At 58.2% G+C, this 22,769-nt stretch overlaps 1 protein-coding gene, 2 long non-coding RNA genes and 1 other non-coding gene across 19 annotated transcripts in view; 2 read left to right on the forward strand and 2 right to left on the reverse strand.

Moving 5' to 3' along the window:
• Window positions 1–12,656, reverse strand: part of TSPOAP1 (TSPO associated protein 1) — a 27,671-nt gene extending 15,015 nt beyond the window's left edge. For 9 of the 16 annotated variants that reach the window (XM_054670495.2, XM_016932646.4, XM_063799032.1 and 6 more), the window contains exons 1-15: window positions 11,225–11,665; window positions 10,320–10,427; window positions 9,930–10,058; window positions 9,176–9,355; window positions 8,453–8,644; window positions 7,111–7,188; window positions 6,941–7,024; window positions 6,593–6,682; window positions 6,297–6,419; window positions 5,951–6,055; window positions 4,175–4,225; window positions 3,753–3,773; window positions 2,734–2,938; window positions 1,924–2,096; window positions 69–184 (exon numbers count right to left, since the gene is read on the reverse strand). In XM_054670495.2, the coding sequence (XP_054526470.1) occupies window positions 69–184; window positions 1,924–2,096; window positions 2,734–2,938; window positions 3,753–3,773; window positions 4,175–4,225; window positions 5,951–6,055; window positions 6,297–6,419; window positions 6,593–6,682; window positions 6,941–7,024; window positions 7,111–7,188; window positions 8,453–8,644; window positions 9,176–9,355; window positions 9,930–10,058; window positions 10,320–10,427; window positions 11,225–11,557 (1,988 nt within the window). In that variant the 5' untranslated portion in view covers window positions 11,558–11,665. Of the gene's footprint in view, window positions 1–68; window positions 185–1,923; window positions 2,097–2,733; window positions 2,939–3,752; window positions 3,774–4,174; window positions 4,226–5,950; window positions 6,056–6,296; window positions 6,420–6,592; window positions 6,683–6,940; window positions 7,025–7,110; window positions 7,189–8,002; window positions 8,401–8,452; window positions 8,645–9,175; window positions 9,356–9,929; window positions 10,059–10,319; window positions 10,428–11,224 lie in introns of those variants that run through there. The other 7 variants (XM_016932641.4, XM_016932640.4, XM_016932635.4 and 4 more) reach the window with 6 other exon arrangements.
• Window positions 8,184–9,203, forward strand: LOC104002944 (uncharacterized). Its single transcript, XR_010153027.1, has 3 exons — window positions 8,184–8,269; window positions 8,919–8,988; window positions 9,121–9,203. It is a non-coding gene; the product is annotated as an uncharacterized LOC104002944 (long non-coding RNA).
• LOC134807018 (uncharacterized) lies at window positions 11,404–21,159 on the forward strand. The gene is made up of 3 exons (XR_010153026.1): window positions 11,404–11,489; window positions 11,687–11,758; window positions 21,071–21,159. It is a non-coding gene; the product is annotated as an uncharacterized LOC134807018 (long non-coding RNA).
• Window positions 14,865–14,950, reverse strand: MIR142 (microRNA mir-142). The gene has a single exon (NR_035676.1). It is a non-coding gene; the product is annotated as a microRNA mir-142 (primary transcript).
• Window positions 21,160–22,769: the final 1,610 nt, after the last annotated feature.

Below are 22,769 nucleotides of genomic sequence, written 5' to 3' on the forward strand. Positions count from 1 at the left end.
CACCCTGCCCCCTCCTATACCCCAAATGCTGGGGCTGGGCTAGGGGGCAGTGAGGGTGAGGGACCCACCTATAACGTGCTAGGAAGACCTGGATCCTGGCTCCTCCCCGGCTGCCCTCTGGCGCAGCTGGGAGCAGGGAGACACTGTCTGCCTCCAGCTCCTCTACCTCACTGGCTGTGTCCACCTGGGGGCAAACAGAAAGGGCTGGTTTCTCTTCAGGGCCTGGGGCCAAACGCCAAGCAGGCAGGTTTCCAGGCTGAGCCAGAGGACCTATTGCTTTAAGGAGGGAAAATGAGCACATACATGCTGCACAGGACCAGTGGCAAGGACCCCCTGATGCTCTCTAAATTAGTGCCTGAGACAGCACGTCCTGGCAGAGCCCAGCTGCCCTGGGCAGGGGCAGTGGGGATAACCCAGACCCCTCCCTGAGCCTCTACTGCACCCGCCAGGAAATAAAGCCACTTCCCTCATCTCAGAGGGGCCCAGGCCATGCTGGTGTGGGGAGTGGGTGTCAACAGAAGTTTGGTTTGGTTCCTTAAGGTAAAAACTCAGCAAAGTTGCCAGGTGCAGTGGCTCGCGCCTATAATTCCAGCACTTTGAGAGGCTGAGGAGGGCAGATTGCTTGAGCCAGGAGTTTGAGACCAGTGTGAGAAGCATAACAAAACCCCATCTCCACTAAAAATACAAAAATTAGCTGGGTGTGGTGGTGCACGCCTGTGGTCCCAGCTACTTGGGAGGCGGAGGTAGGAGGATTGCTTGAGCCCAGGAGGCAGAGGTTGCAGTGAGCTGAGATTGCGCCACTGCACTGCAGCCTGGGGGATAGAGCGAGGCCCTGTCTAAAAACAAACAAACAAACAAACAAAAACAAAGAAAAAAGAAACCCCTCAGCAAAGCTCCCCAACTGTAAATCGCTGGAAGCAAGGAGGCAGAAAGGAGGCAGAAGGAGCTTGAGAGGTCCCTGCATCTAGCCGAGTGACAGTGTGTCTGCTGTTCAGCTCTGGAACTCAGAACTTCCCGTCTACTTGCCCGGCCCACAGCCCAGGGCACCGCAACCTCAGGGCACCCCAATTCTCTGACCCTTGTTGAGGTTGCTGGGGTAGCCTGGGGAACAGGCTGTCTTCTCTTCTCTGCCAGTGCCTGGGAGAAGGGGACCAAGTGGGCAACCTCTCCACAACCACATCCAAAGCTGGCACCATCCTTCTATCCCACGAGGGGGCAATAGAGGCCCAGGGCTTCGTTCTACCACTTTCTGAATGTTTGGCTCTCAGAGCTGCTTCTGACCTGCCTCCTCCACCTTCTGGGGTTTGTGGGTAGAAAGAAGGATGAGTTGACGACCAGAGCTATGAGTGATGCCCAGGAGCTTAGTAACAATAACAGCTGCCCCATGTTGAGCACACATCCTGTGTGCCCCACACTGAGACAGGCAGGTTCCGTATTCATTTAACTCTCACGACAACCTTAGAAGGCAGGTTTTATTAGCTCCAAGATTCAGATAAGGAAACAGAAGCCCAGAAAGGCTCAGTGACTTGCCTAAGGCAAAGCTGGGATTTGGATCCTGGAACATGTGCTTTCTCATACAACCACCTGCTTTCACTACAGATGCTCTTAGGAACAGTCTCATTATGCAGATCCTGGTGCCCAAGTGTCTCCTCCATCCAGCCCAGCACTCCAGAGCCTCCCTGGGCCTCCCAGGGGTGGGCTGGGGTGGCCCCAGGTGGGGCTTGCAGGCAGGCAGTGGAGGGCAGGAAGGGCTCCACCTGAGCCCCTCGCCCACGGGAGGAATCCACAGGCCTCCCACCTCCCAACTTGGGACCCCAGAAGTTGCCACCCAACTCCTGGGGACCCCAGAAGAGGTCAGGGCCACCTGCCCTGCACCCTTCCCCAAGCCAAAGCCACAACTTCAGGCCCCACCCCAGCAATTACCTCAGGTGTAGGGCATGACTTGGGGCTGTTGTGGATGGACTCGGAGTGGGAGGAGTTGGAGAGAGACTCTGCCTTCTTGGCTGTCCTTCGAGGGACCCCAGTGAGAGTGGCAGGGGCAGGCTCGGAAGACTTTGGGGTGCAGCGCCCAGGGGAGCCCGGCGGGAGGTCAAGGTCTAAAGAGAAGATGGCACGTGGGCTTGGGGTCTGTGGCCTGAGGAGGGACCAGGAGATAGGGTGGTGCTTCTTGGATATGGGGACCAGGCCCTCCATAGCCGGGCTTCCTTACAAAAAGGGAAATATTTAGAGAGAAACTTACTAAATAGAGGTATAGCTGATTTACAAATACTATTTCACGTGATCGTCAAAACAGCTTGATGAGATGCATTTAATTATTCCTGTCTTACAGCTTACGAAACTATGGCCCAGAGAGGTTAAGCAGCATTCTCAAATCACAGTGACTGTCAAGTGAGTGGAGCTGGGACCACCGGATCCGACTGACCCCCAAGCCCCCACTCTGCACAAGGCCACACTGCCTGCTACTGACTCCTAGTGCCCAACCCCTAGGTCTGACCATTCAGGTCCTTTTGGAAGGAGAGGAGCAGTGGCCCACGATGCCTGGGCCAGACTCTGGGACAGTCACTCCCCTGGGCTTTATTTTTCCCCAACAGAACGTGGTTCTAGCCAGGCACAGCTCTAACCTGCTGTGTGACTTTGGATGAGTTGCTGGCCTTCTCTGATCCTGAACTCCTTGCTCTATCCAAAAGCCCAGGCCTGGGGATTCCAGGCCAATGCCACTGGGGTCCACCTTACCTTTGGGGCCAGACCCCCGGCAAGGCTGGGGAGTGGAGCAGCAGCAGGGGGGTGGTGGGCAGTCTCCAAGGCTCCCACAGTCCAGGGCAGATGTGAGCAGATCCAAGGGGCCCGGGTGCAGGCGGAAAGCCTGGAGTTCCTGTGCCAGGAGGCTGAACTGCTCGGTTTGGCTGCGGCACTGTTCTTCGAGCTCTCGAACCCGGGCCTGGGCCAAGACCCACCATGAGCCGCCAGGCCCCTCAAAGCTACCCAGTGCCAGCCCGTGCCATCTGTACACAGCCCTACACTGGGTTTCAGGTCATATCCATCCACCCAGCCCCAGGCCTGGGCACCAGCCTTGCCTTGGCCACCCCACTGTCCTTAATGCATCAGAGCGGAGGGTGAAGTCCTGGGCTGTGTCCTGGGACATCTTCACCCCAGCCCCCTCCAGAGCCAAGGCCGGGGCCTGCCACACACTCACCAACCCTCAGGCCCTAGGCGATGGCACTTCTGCCTCTGGCTGCTTTCTAGGCCAACAGGGATCATTCCCACCCCATCATCACCACCATCACCGCAGGAGTTTTCTCAGCTCCACTGCTCATCACCCTCCCACAATCAGCAACTCAAACCCGTTCCCTGAGAGAGGTGGGCAGGAAATTCCACAGGGGAGCCAGGGATGTCTTTGTGATGGGAATGGGCCAATGCCCGGGAAGTTTTCTCAGGTCTGAGGAGAGTCCCAATAGCAGGGGCTCTCTCCGGCCACTATGGCGAGGCTCCTAAGTTAGACTGGTGATGAACTTCCTCATGATCAGGGTGGCTAGAGAGGGGAGGCCCAGTGTCTGACAGACACGGCGGCAGGCCTGGGACAAGGGGACAGCCGCACGTGTCCTGTGGGAACTCCACCCCCTATGGATTCTCATGCCTGCTCCCAGTGACACCCCCTCTGCTGGATGAGAGAGGGGGACTGCCTGGGCCCTGAGGGAGGAGATGCAACTCAGCCAGCCTAGAGAGGTGTGGGGAAGTGGAGAACGAGGCGCTACCTGCATGGAATCCAAGGTAGACTGTTGCAGGAAAGGAAGCAGAGAACAGGTTAGAACCCTGAGCGCTGTGGGTTGCTAACCCAGAGAGGGAGGCGGAGAAGGGGGCCTAAGTGGATATCATCCAGTCAGCTCCCTGAACTGACTAGCAGTTCCTAAATGGAAGGATATCTCAGGGTGAAGGCAGCCTCTGGGGGTGGCAGCAATGGGAGACTGCTGCCACCAGACTTGGGAGCCCCCTGCCCAGCCGTGCCCACCCTGAGAAATAGGCCAGTGGTGGAGGGGACTCCCCCAGGTCCTGGAGCATTTAAGGGCCCCTCCTGCAACCCCTCTCCCCACCGCCATAGTCCATTTCAGCTCTATCTGGAGGTCCCCCGCCTTCCTCCCAAGATGGTGGAACTGGGGGCCACTTCCAGGCGCCCTACCTCCAGCAGCTGCACGGCTCCTTCATGTTCCCTCTGGGCTTCCGCCTGGGCCTACAGGTGGGGGGAACCAAAATACTGGAGGGAAGGAGAAGGAATGGGGTGGAGTAGAGAGGGGTGCGAGGGAGGAAGGGTAGAAAGGACAGAGGCAGGGGAGGAAGAAGCCGGGAGAAAGAAAAGGGTAGGGAGAGAGGGAAGAGGGATAGGGAAGGGGGAGGCCGAAGGGTTTCTCCCTCCTGAACACCCACCCTGAACCATACCTTAGACCAGAAGGCAAAGGGGTCCAGGAGAAGCGTGGCTGAGTCAGCTCCCCTCTTTCCTGAGCAACCATCCTCCCAGTTTCCCCCCTACCTCTCTGGATGCTCCTTCTCAGCCTCTTTTGCCTGCTCCCTGTCCCCCATTTTGAATGTTAGGGTTACCCCGGACCCAGTGCTGGGCCCAGTTTATATTGTCTACTCTCTTTCTAGGGCTCCCATCTACTCATACAACTAAACACACTGGTGGCTCCAAATATCTCCAAGACCAACTTACCCATAACCCCAGACTCATGTATCCAAGTGCCTGTGGACAGCTCCCCTTGAATGTTTAACACGCAGCTCAGACATGGCCCAAATGGAACTCAGCACTCGGGATGACCTACCTCTCAGATCTGCTGCCCCTTCATCCTTCACCTCACGGAGTATGAAGAGCCCCACCCTCCACCAAGGTTTATACAGCAAATGGCTGTCAGAGAAGGGATTCAACTGGAATCCCACGGGGATCCTTGTCAATTCTTTTTTTTTTTTTTGAGATGGAGTCTCGCTCTGTCGCCCAGGCTGGAGTGCAATGGTACGATCTCAGCTCACTGCAAGCTCTGCCTCCCGGGTTCAAACAATTCTCCTGCCTCAGCCTCCTGAGTAGCTGGGACTACAGGGGCCCACCACCATGTCAGGTTAATTTTTGTATTTTTGGTAGAGACGGGGATTCACCATATTGGCCAGGCTGGCCTCGAACTCCTGACCTCAAGTGATCCACCCACCTTGGCCTCCCAAAGTGCTGGGATGACAGGCATGAGCCACCATGCCCGGCCAGAACCTTGTCAGTTCTATCTCTAAAACATAACTCAAACCCAGGCACTTGTCTCCCCTTCCACTGCATGCATCTCTGTCCAGACAGCCACCATCTCCCTCCCAGGCCACCGCCCAGGCCCTGCTCCACGCCTGCTCCCACAGTCCACCCTCCATAATACCAGCCATGTGATCCTGTAAAATTATGACTCAGATCATGTCACTCCCCCACTTAGGATCTTTCAGGAGCTTCTATCTACTCACAGAGCAAAATACCCAAACTCTTCCCATGGCCGTTAAGGCCCGACAGGATCGGGTTCTTGTCTACTCCCACCACGCTGCCCATCCCTTGCTGTATTCTAGCCACATTGGTCTCAGGCTTCTTCAGCTCTTCCCTGCCACAGAGCATGTGCATGTCTACACCTCCTGGCTGGCAAGGTCAATTGTCACCTCCTCAGGGAGGCCTTCCCTGATGACCTCTAAAGTGGCTCCTCACCCCATCCCAGTCACTTTGTCACATCACCCTGTTCTTCTCCACCACTTTGCTCATCAGTGTCTGAAATCAGCTCACTCATGGATGCTAATTTGCTGACTGCTCAGGGACCTGGTCTTTGTTCCCCACAGTCTCCCCGACGCCTAGCACAGTGCCGGGCACACAGTAAATGCTTGTGGAATGAGTGAGTGGCAAAGCTGGTGTCCAGCAGCCTGCCAGCTTCCCTCACTGCCGCCCCACCTGCTGCAGTCTCCGGACCTCCTCCTGCTTCTCCCGTAGGCTGAGCCGAGCCTGTTCATGCTCCACCTCCAGCTGCTGCCGCCGCTGGGCCACCTCCCGCATGTGCTGAAACACAAGATCTGAGTCAAGGCCAGAGCCCCTACTTGGCCATTTCTAGAGAAGATCTAAGATGAGGAAGCCTCAAACACCATTTGCTCCAGATTCCTCTATTACAAAGGAAACTGAGCCTGGAGCAGCTCCAGGCCCAGGCCTCAGAGCTAGTGCCCCTCACTAAGAATATTCTGCTGTCCCACTTGCTCCCCATGCCAGGGCCCAGCACCCTCTCCCACCTGCACCATCTCCTCACCTTCAGCACTTGCTCCAGGCTCTCCAGCTTGCTCTGCAGGCCCTGGCTCTTGCGAAGGGCTGAGTCCCTCTCCTGTGTCACCCCCAGGAGCTGGCCCCTCAGCTCCGCATTCTCCCACTCCACCTGGCGAGGGGGCAGTGGCAGGGAGTTGGGTGGGTGAGCCTTGACCCACCAGCACCCTCACAGGGGGAACAGTCCCCTACCCCTGCTCAGGGGTGGAGGAGAAAGCCCCTTGGCTGGGGACCGGGGCCGTGGTGGGAGCACAGGTCTCCACAGCACCTGGGCGGAAGTGGTACCTGCTCCTTCTCTGTGGCTCTCCCACTGAGCCGGGAGTTCTCCTCCACCAGGCGGGCATTCTCATTCTGCGCTTGTCTCAGCTGCAGTTCCTGAGCGGGCGGAGGAGCTCTCAGGAGGGAGCCCAGCACCCACATTCCCCCTCTCCCCACACAGAGGACCCTGCCCTCCTCCCAGGCAAGGCCTTCCTCCCCTGCTGGAACCTGCACCAGCCAGGAAAGGAAAGGAGCAGGAGGGAAAACGTGTTCTTGAGGGCAGCAGGGGTGGGAGCAGAGCTGAGAGGGAGCCCACCACCTGGCTGGCCGGGGCGAAGGGAGGAGCTGGCCTCTGGGTTGCCCTCAAGAGCTCACCAGCTCCTCACATCGCCTCTGCTTTTTCCGGGCTTCCTGCTCCAGGCTCTCGCATTTCTTCCGCTTCTTGCTGAGCTCCGATTCCTGTGGGGTCAGAACCAAGTGCTCCTCATGAGGGAAGGTGCATCTGCCCACAGCAGGCTGCCTCCAGCCCTTGACCTAGGACTTACCAGCTGCTGCACCCTCTGCTCTTTCTCTGGCTCCCCTAGAATCACGGGTAGGTTGTCCGCATCCTCCTGGGGCGTGGCCTGGAAATGCCCAGGGGCAAGGGGCTGGCACCTGAGAACAGGGCCCCAGGGCAGCCTGCCCCAGCCCAGCCTGCCCAGAGCAGGTTCCCACCCCATCATTCAGCCAGCAAGAGATCCCTGCCTAGCAAGAGCAAAGAGGGGTACTGTCTGCCCACCCACCTCCCATTGTCTCCAGCTGATGTGTAAGTACAAAGGCTGCACCCCTGTGTCCTGGAGCCATAAGTGCTTTGAGATCCTGGGACCCACGTGTGCCCTGGGAGATGGGTCCTTTATCCAGGCCAAAGCTTTCCCTTTTTAGCTTCCAGCAGCAGCCCTGCTCTGCACTCAATAACTGTCCTGGGTGTCCTTCAGCGACTGGCAGAGAACTAGGAGGCTGCCTGGGCCCCCGGGGATGTGGTGTTCCCCAAGATAGGGGTTCCGTATCATCCAAATCTGGGCTTGGCCTAGAGCAGCGCAAGTCCAGCCAGACCCTTCTCCTGGCTTCCCCCAAGCCCACCCTACCACACCTTCCGATTATCCGTGCAAACTTTCGGGGAGGACAGGTCCTGATGGGAGGTGCATCTCCCTTCCAGGGCCAGCCAGGGAGACAAAATCTGAGCAAGAAGCCTCCCCCCACCCGGAGGTCTTGGTCACTATCAGATCACTACCTGGTCTCTCCTCCCAGCCCTCTTCCCAGAAGGAGGAGGACCTACTTGCTGCCTACCTAGGATGATGGAGAGAAGCCAGACCCCTAAGTTCTGGGGGTCCTGAGCGGGTCCCTGGCCCTCAAGACAGGGGCTGCCTAAGCCCCCCGCTCAGTGAGGGTTGCCTGTACCTGGAGCCGGGGCGGACGCACCGCCGCCCCCGGGTAGCTGGGGCCAGGCCTGGCCAGCCAGGCGGGCGCTGACGGGGGCGTCCCCGCTCTACGGCGGCGGCGGGAGGAGGCGGCGCGGGCTGGGCCCCGGGCGGCTGCCAGGGCAACCAGGGATTTGCGGCCGGGCCGTACCACTGGCAGCGCGGCAGGGGCGGCCGGCCAGGCCCCGCTGGGCGCAGGCCTATGGAGGGCGGAACCCTGGAGCCCCCAGGGGAGGGCACGGCGCAGGTACGAGCACGGGAGACTTGGAGGTGGACCCTGCCCAGGACGGGAAAGCTCCCCAGCCCCTGGGAGTGCGCACACCACCACTGAGTCCTTGGGGTTCTGAGCACGGTGCAGGGGAGATACCGGTGGTCGTTCCCCCCACCCATCTGCACGCACCCACACACCTGCCCTTGCGCCGGCGCTCACCTCTCCCGGGGCCCCGGGAGCAGGCGCCCCTGCTCTGGCCTGGAGAGCAGGGCCCGGGGGCCAGGACGGCGGGAGCGGGGGCGTCTCCCGCTGGTTGCGCAGCGCGATCTGCCTCTGCAGCCGCAGCACCTCCCGCTGGGACTCGCGCAGCAGCCGATCAAAGTCCCGCACGTGGAGCCACTGGGGACCCTCCTGAGGTTGGGGGACAGGGACAGGGAGGGGACTCAGGCCTAACCCTTGCCCGCCCCATGCCATCCCCTGCAGAGCCCTTCGCCTTGCTGGAGGGGCTCCGATGCGCGGGACTGTGCACACCCTCCCATGGGTACATGCCTGGTTACATGTGCATGCGTATGTGGCCACATGCTCCCGCGAGCCTCTATGCGGTCATTCTCAGTAACTTATTTCTTGGGTGCTCTCAATGTGCCCAGCACTGTGCTAAATACCTTGTGAACATCCCTTCACACAGGGGATATGTGGATGCATACAGCCAGACCCACCGGCAAACAGCCTCAAGCCTGGAGCACAGAAATGCCCAGGTCTGGGACTCGTGGCTCCACCCCCTTCTCCCCTCTCCCACCTGGGCCGTTGCCAGGGGAACCTACTCCCAGCAACCTCCACCCTCCCTTTCATTTGCGTCTCATTAACATCTTGTCTGCATCCCACAACAGGCAGATGGCCCTGTGCAGGGCTGAGCTGGAAGAGGTGACCAGGGCCTCCTCGCACCTTGCCCACCAGAGTGAGCCTGGCCTGCAGCTCCCTGCACTCCCGCTGCAAGGCAGCAATCTGCTTGTCCTTGGCCAGCAGTGCACTGGCTGTCTCACTGAGGTCCCGGGCTCGCTGGCGGGCTAGGGCCTTCCGACACAACTCCAAGCTGGTCCCCGGCCGGGGCAAGGGGGCACTCACCTAGCCAGAGGAGGGGTAAGGCCAATGGTCACCTGAGGGCTGGGGCACTTCTCCCACTCCTCATCTCCTCCCAAAGGAGAAGTTAGCATGAAAACCTAGGGGGGTAGCCACCTGCTTCCACCTTGACTGGGGTCTCAGAAAAACAGCAGCCTCACTCTACCCCATCCCAGCAGTTGGAAAGGATTAACTCTACATCTGAGTTTAGGATCAAAGGATGCTGCTAATTTGGGGCTGCCACTGTGATGGGTCTCATCCCTGCCCCCACTCCAGCTCTATACCCTGAGATGAGCTCAGCAGAAGGCTGCCGCCAGCACCAGCACGTGGTAATCCAGAATCCTGCTCCCTGCCTGCTCAGGAACCTCCCCATCCAGCTCTTCTCTGCCCCCTGCAGCTCCAGAAACCTTTGGCCTCCTTGCCTGGCCAGCCTCTGCCCTTCCTGCACCTTAGCCCCTAGATTCTTGCTTTCCTAGGTGCTGAGACTGTGACTCCCAAGCTTCAGACAGCCCTCAGGCCCAGCCCTGGCTCCCCTCTTCCTTGGTCACCCAGCCTCCGCCCAGCAGCCTCCTTTCCTCACCACCCTCAGGTTCGTTTCCTGCAGCTTTCGGGCCCTCTCCTCCAGGCGCTTGGCAATGACCGCCAGCTCGGCGTTCTTCCTCTTCAGCCTCCGCACCTTCTCTTCTGTCTCAGGGAAGCTGCTCTTCCTCTGACAAGGGGTCAGGCAGAATTGGGGCATGTAGGGAGCACCCCACAGACCCAGTCCTAACAGCCCAAGTCTTGGGCTAGAGCCCTAGGCTCACAGTGGGGTCCTTGGCAACTCTAGGCAGGGGTTCACCCTCTCTGGGTCTCAGGATTTTGTCACCTCCATTGAGCCCCCACTTGGAGAGATGTTCATGGGGTGAGGAGGGCACTGAGGCAGAGGGCCTGGCTCCAGCCAGAACGCAGCACCCCAGTCTCCAAGCCTCACCAGCATCTGGTTTTCCTCCTTAAGGATGGCACAGCGCTGCCGCAGCTCCCCCAGGGCCCTCAGCAGCTCCAGATTGGGCCTGTCCCCAAAGCTCATATTCAGCTTGGCCTGGCATGGGAAAGGACCGAGGACAGCACCTCAGAAACCCACGTCACCCAGCCAGAGCCTTCCCTGTGGAAGCATCCCCCATCCATGGTCCAAGGAGACATGGAGATGAAACGGTTTCCCCTATGTCCCAGGCCTTCAGAGAGGAGCAGAGGAGGCCTAGGAGAAGGAACTGTCCAGTCCTCCCTGTCCACATAGGCGCCCCCAAACCTGGCACCCTCCTGCTCCTCCCTGATCCTTCCCATTCCTACCCATCTTCTCCTCCAGGGACATGCCAGCTCGAGCTCCCACTCCCATCCCTCCAGACTCCCCTGCCCTCCCCCAAAGTCCTGTTCCTTCCCTCTTCTACAGGAGCCTGCTCACACCCACCCCAACCCTGGCTCAGCCCAGCACCAAGCCCCCTCCCCTCAATCTACTTCCTCTGCACTGATTCTCTGTGCACCTCCACACTCCCCCTGTATCCCCCAGCCCCTAAGGACAGACAGACTCATGGAAGAAGAGACACAGACAGACACACTGTCAGGGGGAGTCACAGAGAGGGACGGGGCAGCGGCAGGGCCAGATCTAGACAGACAGGCAAAGAGGGTCAGAAGGACAGACAAATGACGAAAGAAATGGAGCCCCTCAGATTTCTGCTCGATGAAGAGAGGACAGATAACCACAGAGATGGACCCACAGACAGGCCAAGAGAGGACAGGTGGGCATTGGGGATGCATACCTCGCCTCACCTCCTGGCCAGGCTGGAGGACATGGTGAGAGACCCCCACCTTGCAGACCCCAGCCCTCCACAGATCCCTTACCTTCGGGAAAGCCTCCACTTCCTCATCCTCTGGCCTCTGGCAGGCGGGTCCAGAGCTGGATGCTTGCTGGCCCAGGCTGGGCAGACAAGCCTCTGCTCCTTCAGGGTCAGTTCCCCCCACGGGCCTGGAGCTCCCGTCTCCTTTGGGCTTGGAACTCTCCTCAGACCTCAGTTCTTGAAGCTGCAGAGCTGCCGGAGGAGTATCAGCGACGCTTGGGGCTGCACTGCTAGGTTCACCCCCTCGACCTGGAGTCCAGCTATGCCAGGTGGGCAGTGCCCATGGCTCCATGGCTCCAGGGTCCCCAGGCCGTGGGAGGGTTGTCAGTTGCTCCATGGTACTGCCAAGGGGCCCCAGAACCCGGGCCGGGGGACATCACCCAGCCAGGTGGGGGGACTGGCGAGGGTCATGCCAGGCCAGCCCCTCTCCCCTCTGAGCTCTTGCTTCACCGATGCTCCATCCAAGGTTGGCTGAACTCTTCCCCACCCACAAAGGAGGCTGCAGAAGGCGCCAGGGCTGCTGGAGCTGGAGCCAGGGGTATGTGAGCTATGTTTGCTGGTAGCTGTGTGTGTGCGCGAGTATGTGGAGGACCGAGGGTGTCCCTGTGGGGGTGGGGAGGATGTGCAGAGGCCACCGACAGCTGCGCCTGGGTGAGGGTGCGTGTGTGTGTCTCCAGGTCTGTCCGTGCAGGTCAATGCTGTCTCATGTGTTGGGAAGATGGGTGCCCCCACTTCTGTGTGTTGAGGGGGGTGGTGCTGTGTGTCACTGTCTGCCCATTTCAGAGTTGCCAGTTGTTTCTGTGTGTGTGTGTGGGTGTCTGTATTGCAGGGCTGTGGCAGTATGTGATGCTGTCCCTGGTTGTATCTGAGTGTGTCAGTGTCGTGCAGCTGTGTGCATCGGTGTCGTTGTGTGTCTGTCAGTGTCTGTGGGTCTGGCCGTCCGTCGCAACCCCTCAGCCCGGCCAGGGGCTTCAGGAGCTGCTGGGGGTGATCCCCAGTGGTCCGCTGTGGTCCTTTATCTCCGGCTCTGCTCTCTGCTGCTGCTCTTTCGCTTGCTGGGTGGCTGGGCTGGTCCTAAGGAGGCCTGGGTCGATGGGCTGCTTGCCTCATAGTCTCAGCCCCTGCTGGCCTCTGCTCTGGGGACTGCAGGGGTCCCTTACAGTCCAGGAGCCTCGAGATGGTGGGCTCCGAGGAGGGCTGAGCCTCAGAATTGGGTGGGGGGGTGAGCCGGGAAGAGCCAGCCCTCCCCTCCTCCTCCTCCTCCCCTCCCACCCACCAATAGGAAGTCGGCTGCTGGTTTCCATGGTGATGGCGCTGGACTGGTGGGCTGAACCGGCTGACAGGGTCGGGGACAGAAGGAAGAGCAGGTTTCTCACGGCATGTCAGCCCAGGGCTCCCACATGTGGCCTCCCACCCTCATCTTCACACATTCTCACACCTTCCGGAGTACAGAGGCGAGCGGGGTGCAGATGGTCCTCCCTACATCGGGTGAGACTGATAGAGACAGAACGGGGGAGGGTATGACAGAGATCCAGCCACAGAGAAGGGCAGAACTAGAAAAGATGGGACTTGAGATGAAACAAAGAGAGAGACAGAAACCAAGAGAAAGAAACCAGGAAGACAAGCAAAGAGACAGGTAGAAATAGACGGAGAATTCCTTCTGCTTCCTCCTGGCAGATTGCACTTGGGGGGCAACCTGGCTGTCCCAGGCCACCAGGGAAGCCCACATGGCCTGTTGGGTTGGCTTTGTCCCGAATTGCCTGGAAGTTCATCTTCTGTCTAGCCTTAGATCTTGTTGCTAAATAATGTGGGGGACAAGGACGTGAGAATCCCCTCAGCCAGGAGTCAGTCTATATGCAGTGGCAGGGGTCTAGACAGAGTCCCCAGAGCCAGGGGTGGTGGGAGAAGCCCCGAGAGGCAGCCCCTCTCCCCTCTGAACCCGGGACTCATTAGGCAAGCCAGTTTCAGCCAAGGTCGGGGGCCCTCGTGTGGCACCCCCACAGAATAGCAGCGGTGATACTGAACCCTAGAGCCCCTGACTGTGGGCTCCACCCAGGCAAGAGCCAATGGAACTGGAGGTAGGGGGTGCATGGGGAGGAGTGGACATCTTCACTTCCCTAAAGCAGTGTGTAGGTCAACACGCACGCCACTGCATGATGTGTTGCTGTTTAGGTCAGAGTATATATGCATGCCATTATGTGCATGCGTGTGTATAGTATGCATCTATAGAATAGACATTATCTATTTCTGTATATGTGAAGGGGCCATTGTGTGTATATATGTGTGTGCTATTATGTGTCTATGAGTCACATAATAAAACGTAACAAAAACACATTGGGTGTATCTGTATGTATGTTTCTGTGTCATTGCATCTATGTTTGTTTGCCACTGTGTCTATGTGTGTGCTGTTATGTGCATGGGAGGCTATCATTGCATGAGTTTATAAATTACAACACATCATGATATATATAGATATGGATGCTACTATATGGCACAATATAGTAATTGATTACACAATATATGACATGCTCATATCGTCATGTAAATATGCATAATGACATGGTTTGATTTATATATATATATCACCATGTATCTATGTATTCTATATTTATCATGATATATGAACATGTCTCTATCTATGTATGTGTATGGAGCCACCGTGTTTATTATGCAAATGTCACTGTATGTGTGTGCTCTTCTATGTGTAAGACACGCCCTATGTTTCTATCATTGGATGTGTGTACTACTGAATATGTATGTGCCCTGGGTGTGTGTAATCCCTGTGTGTGTCATGCCAGTCATGTCACATGTGTGTGTGTGTGTTACTGGCACACTGAATGGGGCCTCTGTGTGTAAATGCATTTGCATCTCAGTGTGTGCTTTGTATATGAGTGTCTGTGCCCTTGTCTAAGATGCTGTGTATGTGCCACAGTGGATTTTGCCCAATTTTTATATGACCTAGGACCCCCTAGACTTTCTTAGATTAAAACTGGATGTAGGCAGCTTTCAGTTTGGGTGTGTAGGGGGGCAGGATAGGGCCAGAGCTAGGGTAGAAGGTGAGAGGATGCCTTACATCCCTGCCCCTTTCTGCAGATGGCCCAGGCCCTTCTCTCCTCCGGCTGTGGCCTGGCCAGGCCCAGAGCCCTCTTCTGATCTCATAGGCAGGGCCAAACCCGTATCTTCTGGAGGAGCGACAGAGGTTCTCCCTCCCAGCCCTTCTGTGTGCCCATACTGTCCATGTGCCTGCCGCCCGCATTCAGCTCCCCACCCCAGCAACAGAGTCTCAGACAAAAGAGAAGCACAGTCCAGTCTTTATTAGCATTGGGTCCCTGGTCCCACCACCCATTCCCCTCCACGTACCATCCCTTCCCACCCCTTCCTCGTCCTTGCGGCTGCGGCTGCATCAGGGTTCCACATGTCCAGCCCTCCCCGCCCCCAAAGACTGCAGGGCAGCAGAGGAGCTGCTGTGGCCTTTCCCCAGCTGTCCGGAACCAGGAAGGGCAGGAAAGCCATGGAGGCCTTTCAGGCATCTGGGCAGGGTAGGGAGGGGCCGTAAGGTGCTCACCTGTCACACGAGGTCCCCGAGCGCCGAGGAAGATGGTGGCGGGCAGCGGGCGGCAGCAGTGGCGTGATCTCCGAAGCCCACAGTACACTCATCCATAAAGTAGGAAACACTACACCCTCCAGTGCTGTTAGTAGTGCTTTCTACTTTATGGGTGACTGCACTGTCTGTCTGTCCGTCGGCATGTACTCTTCAGGCTGCCCAGGCCTCCTGACTCCTGCTCCAAGAGCCCCCCAGCCCTCCTTGTGGCTTCCTAAGATCCCCCCAACCCTGCCAGGGCCCCCCGAGGGCCCGCCCTGGGCCTTGTGGGCGGTGACTCAGCATGGCGCCAGACTTGCCTCCTCTACCTCCCTCCCCCACTTCCTCTTCAGTTCCCTCTTCCCTTCCCCCTAAAGGCTCCACCCCATCCCCCCAGTTTCAGAGACACTCAGGTAGAGACTAGGGCCTCTGGAGGCCTCACCTTCAGTTCTGTGAACCCCTGGCTGGCCGCTTCCAGCCACGCTAGCCACCCTCCAGCGTCCAAACGAGGCAGCCACAGCTCCCCTGCCAAGGTCTTGGTCTCCAGTCCACCCCAACCCTGAGGTCCTGACTGCCCAGAGCCTCAGTCCCCACCTTTCACCCTCCCCACCAGCCCAAGATCCTGACCCCCCAGGGCCTAAGTCCCCAGCCTCCCCAACAGCCCAGGGTCCTGACCCCCCAGGGCCTCAGGCCCTGGCCTCCCCACCAGCCCAAGGTCTTGAACACACCAGGGCCTCAATTCCCAGCCTCCCCACCAGCTCAAGGTCCTGACTCCCCCAGAGCCTCAGTCCCAGCCTCCATAGCAGCCCAAGGTCCTGACCCCCCAGGGCCTCAGTCCCCAGCCACTCCACCAGCCCCAAAGTCCTGACTCCCCAGAGCCTTGATTCTCCGCCTCCCCACCAGCCCAAAGTCCTGACTCCCTCACTGCCCTGCTGTTCCCCTGGCAGGAGCCCAAGGCTATCCCAACAAAAATGGTGGCCATGTTGGGCGGAGGAAGAGGCTGGCGCCCCTTGAGACACTGGTCCCACTTCTCAGCCTCTGCGTACCCTCTGCCATCCCCGCCTTACTCTCCAGCCCTCCTCCTTGGACACCTCTTTCCCAGCCTGGGGTCCAGGAGCCATTTTACCTTCCTTCACTAGAGAGGGTTTCAAGGCGCTTTGCCCTGAGCTTCCCGCATGGGGCTTGCACCCAAGCTCCTTGACACCCCCAACGCGCCTCCACCCAGACCAGCAGCCCAAGCCCCTAGAGGCCCCGAGCTGAGGAGCCCCAGTTGGGGCAGCAGTGAAGGTCCGGATCCTTACCTGAGGCTGCAGGGCGGAGGAGAGCTCGCCCTGTGCTCCAGGCTCCGAAGTGGGGTTCCCTTCAGGGAGGGCAGGGCTTATAACCCCGAGGCCACGTGGGCCAGATCTCAGGGCGCCCAACGGTCTCAGAGCCCGCCCCGCCCCCGCCCACAGGGGATGAGCGCCCTCCCTCCCTCCCTCCCTGGGGAGGACAGACTGACAGGAAACAGAGGGGGGTGGGCCCGCGGGAGGGCTGGGGACCCTCTCTCATGCCCTGGGCAGGTGGCTTCCGGCCCCAGCTGCCCTTCCCCCCGTGGCACCAGCTCCAAGGGATGGCTCAAGAGCCTGGGACTGACTCAGTGCATGGAGGGTGACCCCAGAAGACCAGGGCTCCTCGACAGGGCCCTCGGTGAGTGCCCAAAACGGGGAGTCCAGAATTCCAGCACAAGAAAAGGACCTTCTCTCTGAGCCCCACCGCTGCTGACCTCAGCCCAGAAAACTCCCTTCCCTTCCCAACACTCAGGCCAGGCCTTGGCTCCTCTGCGTGTGCTCCCGAGGGCCATGGAGGTGCTGATGCATGAAGGGCGTCCATGGAGACTGTTGTCCTCAGCACCCCACAAAGCCACCCCTCCTGCAGCCTCAGCCTGCAGGGCACAGTGCGGGGGACACTCTCAGGCCCGGTGGACTGATGGCACTAGGCTAGGTGTTCATGCTCTCTTTGGGACCTGTGGGGACAAGAGGGCAGGGCAGAGCTGGCTGAGGATCAGGTCCTAAGGCGGGGCACAGGTGCTACGCGGAGAGAAGGGGGCTTGGAGGAGTGGAGGGAAAGAGGCTCGAGGGAAGGTTCTGGCGGCCACCGGATGTGGGCATGGGGCCCACCCACCTGCATGCCACCCCCGATTTCCCCATGGGGAAGGCAGGAAGCTGCCCAGCCCAGGGCCCCTGGCTGGGGGAGGGGAGTAGGGTGTGGGGGTGGGCAGGGGACAGCGTGGGCTGAGCCCGGCCCATACCATCTTCCCCCAGCGTTCTCCAAGCCTCTCCATGGGCTTGGCTCTGGAAGCAAGAGGAATGGGTTTGGGGAGGTAGGAGCGGTAGAGAGAAAACCACCCAGTGACGCCTTCCCAGAAGGCCATGGACCTCTTCTCTGGGTCCTCCGTTTAGGCCCACACAGACCTTAGGGAGCTGTCAGATTCAGGGCCTAGAAGAGGACTGGCATGGGGGCAGTGGGAAGGGAGATGGCCCCACATCCTTCCCTCCAGGAAGGGGGTCCTTCAACCTGGAAAGTTGCCCCATTCCCAGGTCCCTAAAATGGGACAGAGAAAGGGGGAACAGGGCCTTCCCCCCCCTTGAGTCTAACGAGAAAGTGGTGAGGAGGGTTGCCTTGCAGGGCCAGCTGGCCAGAAATGGGGCGATACTCCTTTAAGAGACCACCACTGCCTCTGACCTGGGTGGAGGGGAAGTGGCTGCCCCAGGCGATAAGAGGATAAGAATATCAAAGTTGTGCAGTAACCTGGGTTCCTGGACCCCCATTCTTCAGGGCTCCTCCCCTGAGAGCATCTTACCTCCTACTCCTGCTTATGATGCCTCCATAGCCCTCACTTCAGAGGCGTCCTGTCCCCACAAAAGAGAGTCACAGAATGGGACCCAGGAGCCCGGCTTCTGGGCCCAGCTATGCCATAGACCCCTCAGCATGTGACCTGTGGCGAGTCAGAGCTGAGGTTCCAAGGGACACACATGGCTCCAACAGTCTCCAATCTAGCCCTTCTCCTGTCCTGAGCAGGGTGAGGTGTCCCTGCTGCCTGTTGCCTTGTGACAACAGAGGCTGATTTTCTCTGTACAACCTCAATGCCTAAAGACCACCAATAGTTTTTATTTTTATTTATCTATTTTCTTTTTTTGAGAAGAGAGCTTAGGGCCCAGCTTCTCTGTCAACGGAGCTTCTGGGGTCAGGGGGTTTCTGGAGAGTCTAGGCCCTCTGCTGGTTCCCATCCCGAGGCTGGGGCTAAAGAAGGATGGAATGAGGACCTGGACTTTCCCCAGCCCAGCGATGACTCCCGACTCTGCTGGGCCTCAAACCAGAAGAAATGGTACAGGGCCAGAGACAAAATCAAGGACAGGGGAAGGGGCAGAGTCTGAAATAAGAATACAGAGACAATAAGAAACTTTGTGAGAATGGCTAGGATACATGGAATGGGCCGTCCACCTGTGACTGGAACAAGGCTGCTGGACTCGAAGCCTGACGTAGGCTGCCACCACCCGCCTGTGTGACTGACCAGCAGGTGCCTGAGGGAAGAGCAGCCAGTGCCTGCATGGAAACACACATGCAGACACAGCGGCCCAGAGAGCCCAAAACATTCAGACACAGACACGCTGTCGCCGACACACCCCGCAGTCCTGTACACACACCTAGAGGAGGCCTAACTACACTCCTGGACACACCTGCGTCCTCCCCAAGAGACACAGGGAGGGTCACCTGGGAATCTGGGGCCAGTGCTTGACAGGGTGACTGGAAGGAGCTGGGGCGGATTCAGAACATAAGTACCTCTGTGAGAGTGGCCTGGCTCCCACTCCTGCCTCCAAAGCCACCTGTTGCCTGAGTTCCCCAGGATGAGAAAAACCAAACCCTTGATGTCTTTGTGGAGAGAGGAGTTCAAGTTGATACTTCAAACTCTGCCTCCTTGGCGGCCGATCCAGGTTCAAGCAGGCTGTCACTGGGCAACCTTGGCTCACTTGGACTTGCTGTCAAAAGTCCCCCACGGCCCTCTCTGGTTCTGACATTCAGATTCTTGCTCAGAGGAAGTAGGGGGCGGGGGTGGCAGGAACAAGGTGGGAACAGCCCTTCATCAGGATAGAGGGATCTGGGCTTGGAATCCTGGAGGGCTCCAGGCTCATGGTCCCTCACTGCCACCCCCACCTTACCGACCTGGGGGACAACCATCTCTGTGTGCCAAGCTGAGGCTGTGGGTAGGCAAAGGTGAGCCGGCAGAGAAAAGGACACAGGACCTGTCCTTGGGCACTCCCAGCCTGATAGGCAGTGTGTACGAGTGTGTGTGTCAGTGCAAGTGAGTGTCTTGTACCCAAAGCAGGGGCAGAGCTTCAGGTCTGATGGGGACACTTGGCTCCTACTTCTAGTGAGCACTGAATCTGAGGGTGAAGTAGACACACACATCTACATTTAACATAGTAACGGCAACAGGCACAAGGCCATCCCAGGTGGCGGTTGCCAGGGCCCAAGGGGCTGGGATGTTGGATGCTGCAGTAGCAACCTTAGAGTCACAGGAGTCCCATCAGAGAAGGCTTCCTGGAGAATGTGAGTACAGGTGGAAGAGGGTTTAGAAGGAGAGACTGGGCAAGGAGGAGAAACAGGGAGAAAATTGTCTTTTGAAGGCCTAATGCCTGTAAGGAGAGCAGGCCCAGAGGGTGGAAGAAATGACACAAGCTCATTGTCCGCACATGAAGGCAGAAAAGAAAACCAACCCTTCCCTGCCATCTGCATGGGCCTGGGGCCCTCACTCACAGGCAGGCAAGCAGCCAGTGGGAGATGGCAGCCCAGATAACCTGCCTTACAAAGAGCCAACAAGAGAGAAGCCACAGACTTAACCACTCACAAACAGGAAGTCCAGAAGGCAGAGCAGACCCGCCCTCCAGTAAGCTACAGTTGGGGACAGGCCTGGCCACAAAGGAGGGAAACTGAGCCCCTAGCATTGCAAAATGGGGCTAAAGCAAATTGGAGTCAATAGTCCCAAATGTTGAGACCCTTCCCCATCTCCCTGGAGGGGCAGCCAAGGGAAGCAGGTGCCAAGAGAGGCAAGTGCCTTAAGAACCTAAGACAGCCCATGTCCCCTACAGAGATCATCTCAGCACCTCAGAAGATCTCTGTCTCATCTCAGAGCCTTGGGAGCACAAGGAGTGCTAAAGGGCCTCCAGGCAAGGAGGGCGGGCAAACTGGCTGCCCCTCAGCCCCTGCCTGCTCGGCCCAGACTCCCCTAGGTTTAATTTCATACTCTCCTGCTCTACTCTGTCTGGCAAGGGGCAGCTCCAATGCACAGTGGCCCACACTAGGAGGTCACTTTGCACTGGGGCAGGGTTCTGGCTCAGGTCTCCTGGGATCATAAGACCCAAGGACTTTTAAGCAGCAAGGTTAGGCAGCAACTGGTCCCGAGTCAGGAAACGGAGCTGCAAGCCCAGAGAGAGGCAGAAGGCAGCCTGAGGTCACAAAACAAGTTAGGGCCAAGTTGGGTTCTTTCCACAACATCTGGGAAAAGGCAGGACGGGCTGGGTGGAAAGGGGGTGTGGGTGTGAGGAAGGCTACCCTGACCACTGCTGTGGGAGTGGCCGTGAAACCAGAAGCTTTCTCCTCTGGGATCTTCTGGGGACACAAGTGGAGAGATGAAAGCTCCCTCTGGACTCTCTCCACACACAGGTGCTGGGTTTAACTTGCATAGCTGCACCTGCTCCAGTTCCAACTGCTGCAAATAAATTGTGTGTGTATGTGTGGCGGGGGCAGGGAGGGGGTCCAAGAGCTGGTTTTCTGCCTGGAACCCACTACAATCCCTCATCAGCCCCACTCCCTATCCCAACATCAGGATCACCAAGCAGAGGATAAAATTAAGTGTCAAGAAACTAGGGGTCTAATCCTCACCCTGTGATATTTATGGTACAATTCTGGGCCAGTCACTGAATCTGCCCCTAAACCCCAGTCTGTTTCTTCACCTATAAAAATGGGGAGGGAGTTGACCAAAAGACTTGTTTGTGCTCTAGGAAGTCCCCAAGAGCATAGGAGCCCAGAGACCTCGCAGGAGGAAGCAGCAGTATCTGTGTTCCAAATCCTGCCCAGCCCCCAGGCAGCCATGGTATCTTCTCAGCTGGCTTGAGGGCACACCTCCCAAAATGCAGAGAAGGCAGGGTGGCTAGGAATGGCTCTAGTAGAATTCTCCCCTTATCTTGTCTGGAAACAAGGGGCAAAGAGCTATCTATTTCCTCCTGCCAGCCTCCTGCCCCCAACAGGATTCCTCACATCCCAGGACCAGCTGGAAAAGGTGGTGAGAGTTGGAAAGAGACTGCTCAGTGAGGACTGCCCTGCGAACCAGCTTGGATTCATCCCGTTCACCTCCACGTTCTGCACGCGGGGCCGAGGGAAGGGAGGCAGCCCAGGCAGCTAGAGAACTTGATGAAACACACTCAATCTGAATCTCGCTTGATCGTCATGCTGACCCAGTGAGGTAAGTGATGGTATCCCCATCTCAGAGATGAGGAACCGGAAACTCAGCGAGGTTAAGTTTCACCTTCCTGAAAATCGGGCACCCCGTTTCTGTTCCCCAGAGGGAGCTCAATTCAAAGTCCCCAAAGAACGGGTCTTCTGTGAAGACCTGTTCTCCCCTCACAACCCCGTTGGAAAAAGCAGTGGGAGCGACCCAGGGCGGACCCTCTGGCCCAGGCTTGTGGGTTGGGGGGCAGAGGGGCCTAACTGGGTGGCCAGGTGGCCCGCAGAGTCTCTCCAGCAGCAGATGGCCTCCCCAGCCCTTTCCTTCAGAGCCTATTAAGCAGTCAAATGGGGGAGGGTTGGCCCCCAAGGCCAGGGACCCAGCAGCAGCAGCAGCTCACAGCACTGGAGCCGTTAAAAAGTGACTCAACCAGAAAGTGCGTTTGAAGTGACGCCCGCCAGGGCCCCAGAGCCCCAGAGCCAAACCTCAAAAAGACGAAGTGAGAGAGACAGGCCTGCGGGGGCTGGGCCGGGGGTGGAGACCCAGCCTGGAGCTGGCCTGGCCAAATAAGGGCAAATGCACTAGGGCGGGCCAATGGGGCAACAGCGGCTGGCTGCGTCATGGGGCTGCGGCTCTGGGGAGGGCGAGGTGAGAAGCCTGGGACAAAATGGGGGTGGGTGTCAGGGGTCCCAGCACCTCTTCGAGGGGTCCCAGGGTGGGTGAACACAGGAGGCATGGAAGCCCTCACCCCCAAGGAGCCTTTGTTACTAAGGTCGGTGGACCTGCAACCCCAGAGCCCCACCTGCAGGCTGGATGGGGTTCAAGGAAGAAAAAGGGAAACCTGGAGGACCCCCATGCCCCTGCCCCAGTTATGGGCCCTGGATCCCCATCTGCCATGGAGAACTGAAGGGAGGCCGTAGGGACAGCAGCGTTGTGCAAGGGGAAAGGCTGAAGCACCAGTGCAGCTTCACCAGGCCACTGACTGTGGGCGAGAGATGTAATGGAAACTCAGTTTTCTCATCTGTGAAAGGGGAATAATATTGCCTCGTGGGATGGCACTGAGGGTCAAATGCAATAATAGAGGTGGCCCATTTTGAACCTGGAAATTGCCATAGGGATGTAATAGATGATTAGTGTAGAGGCACAAGGCCAAAGGCTGCTTCTTAGATTCTTGTTTCCAGGTGCTATAAACGATCCCTTTGCAAGGATATCATGTGGTTCTCAATTTTGGCCCCTGGTGTCTAGAACAAGGTAGGGGGAGGTGCCAAGGCCAGAGGGATTCCTGAATCTTAGTCCCTAAGCAAAAGCAGAAGAGACTGATGCCTGCCTGCCTCCAGCTGATTCCCCAGGGCCATACCCCCCTTCATTTCTCCTGCATCTCCTCACCTTCCATGAATCCAGACCATGCCCCACCCCTCCTCCTGAGACCCCGCCCTCCATCTCCCGGCCTCTCTGGGGTGCAGGGCAGAGGAAGTGAGTCTACTC

The sequence above is a fragment of the Pan troglodytes genome, chromosome 19, assembly GCF_028858775.2.
Source record: "Pan troglodytes isolate AG18354 chromosome 19, NHGRI_mPanTro3-v2.0_pri, whole genome shotgun sequence".
Classification (NCBI taxonomy): Eukaryota; Metazoa; Chordata; class Mammalia; order Primates; family Hominidae; genus Pan; species Pan troglodytes.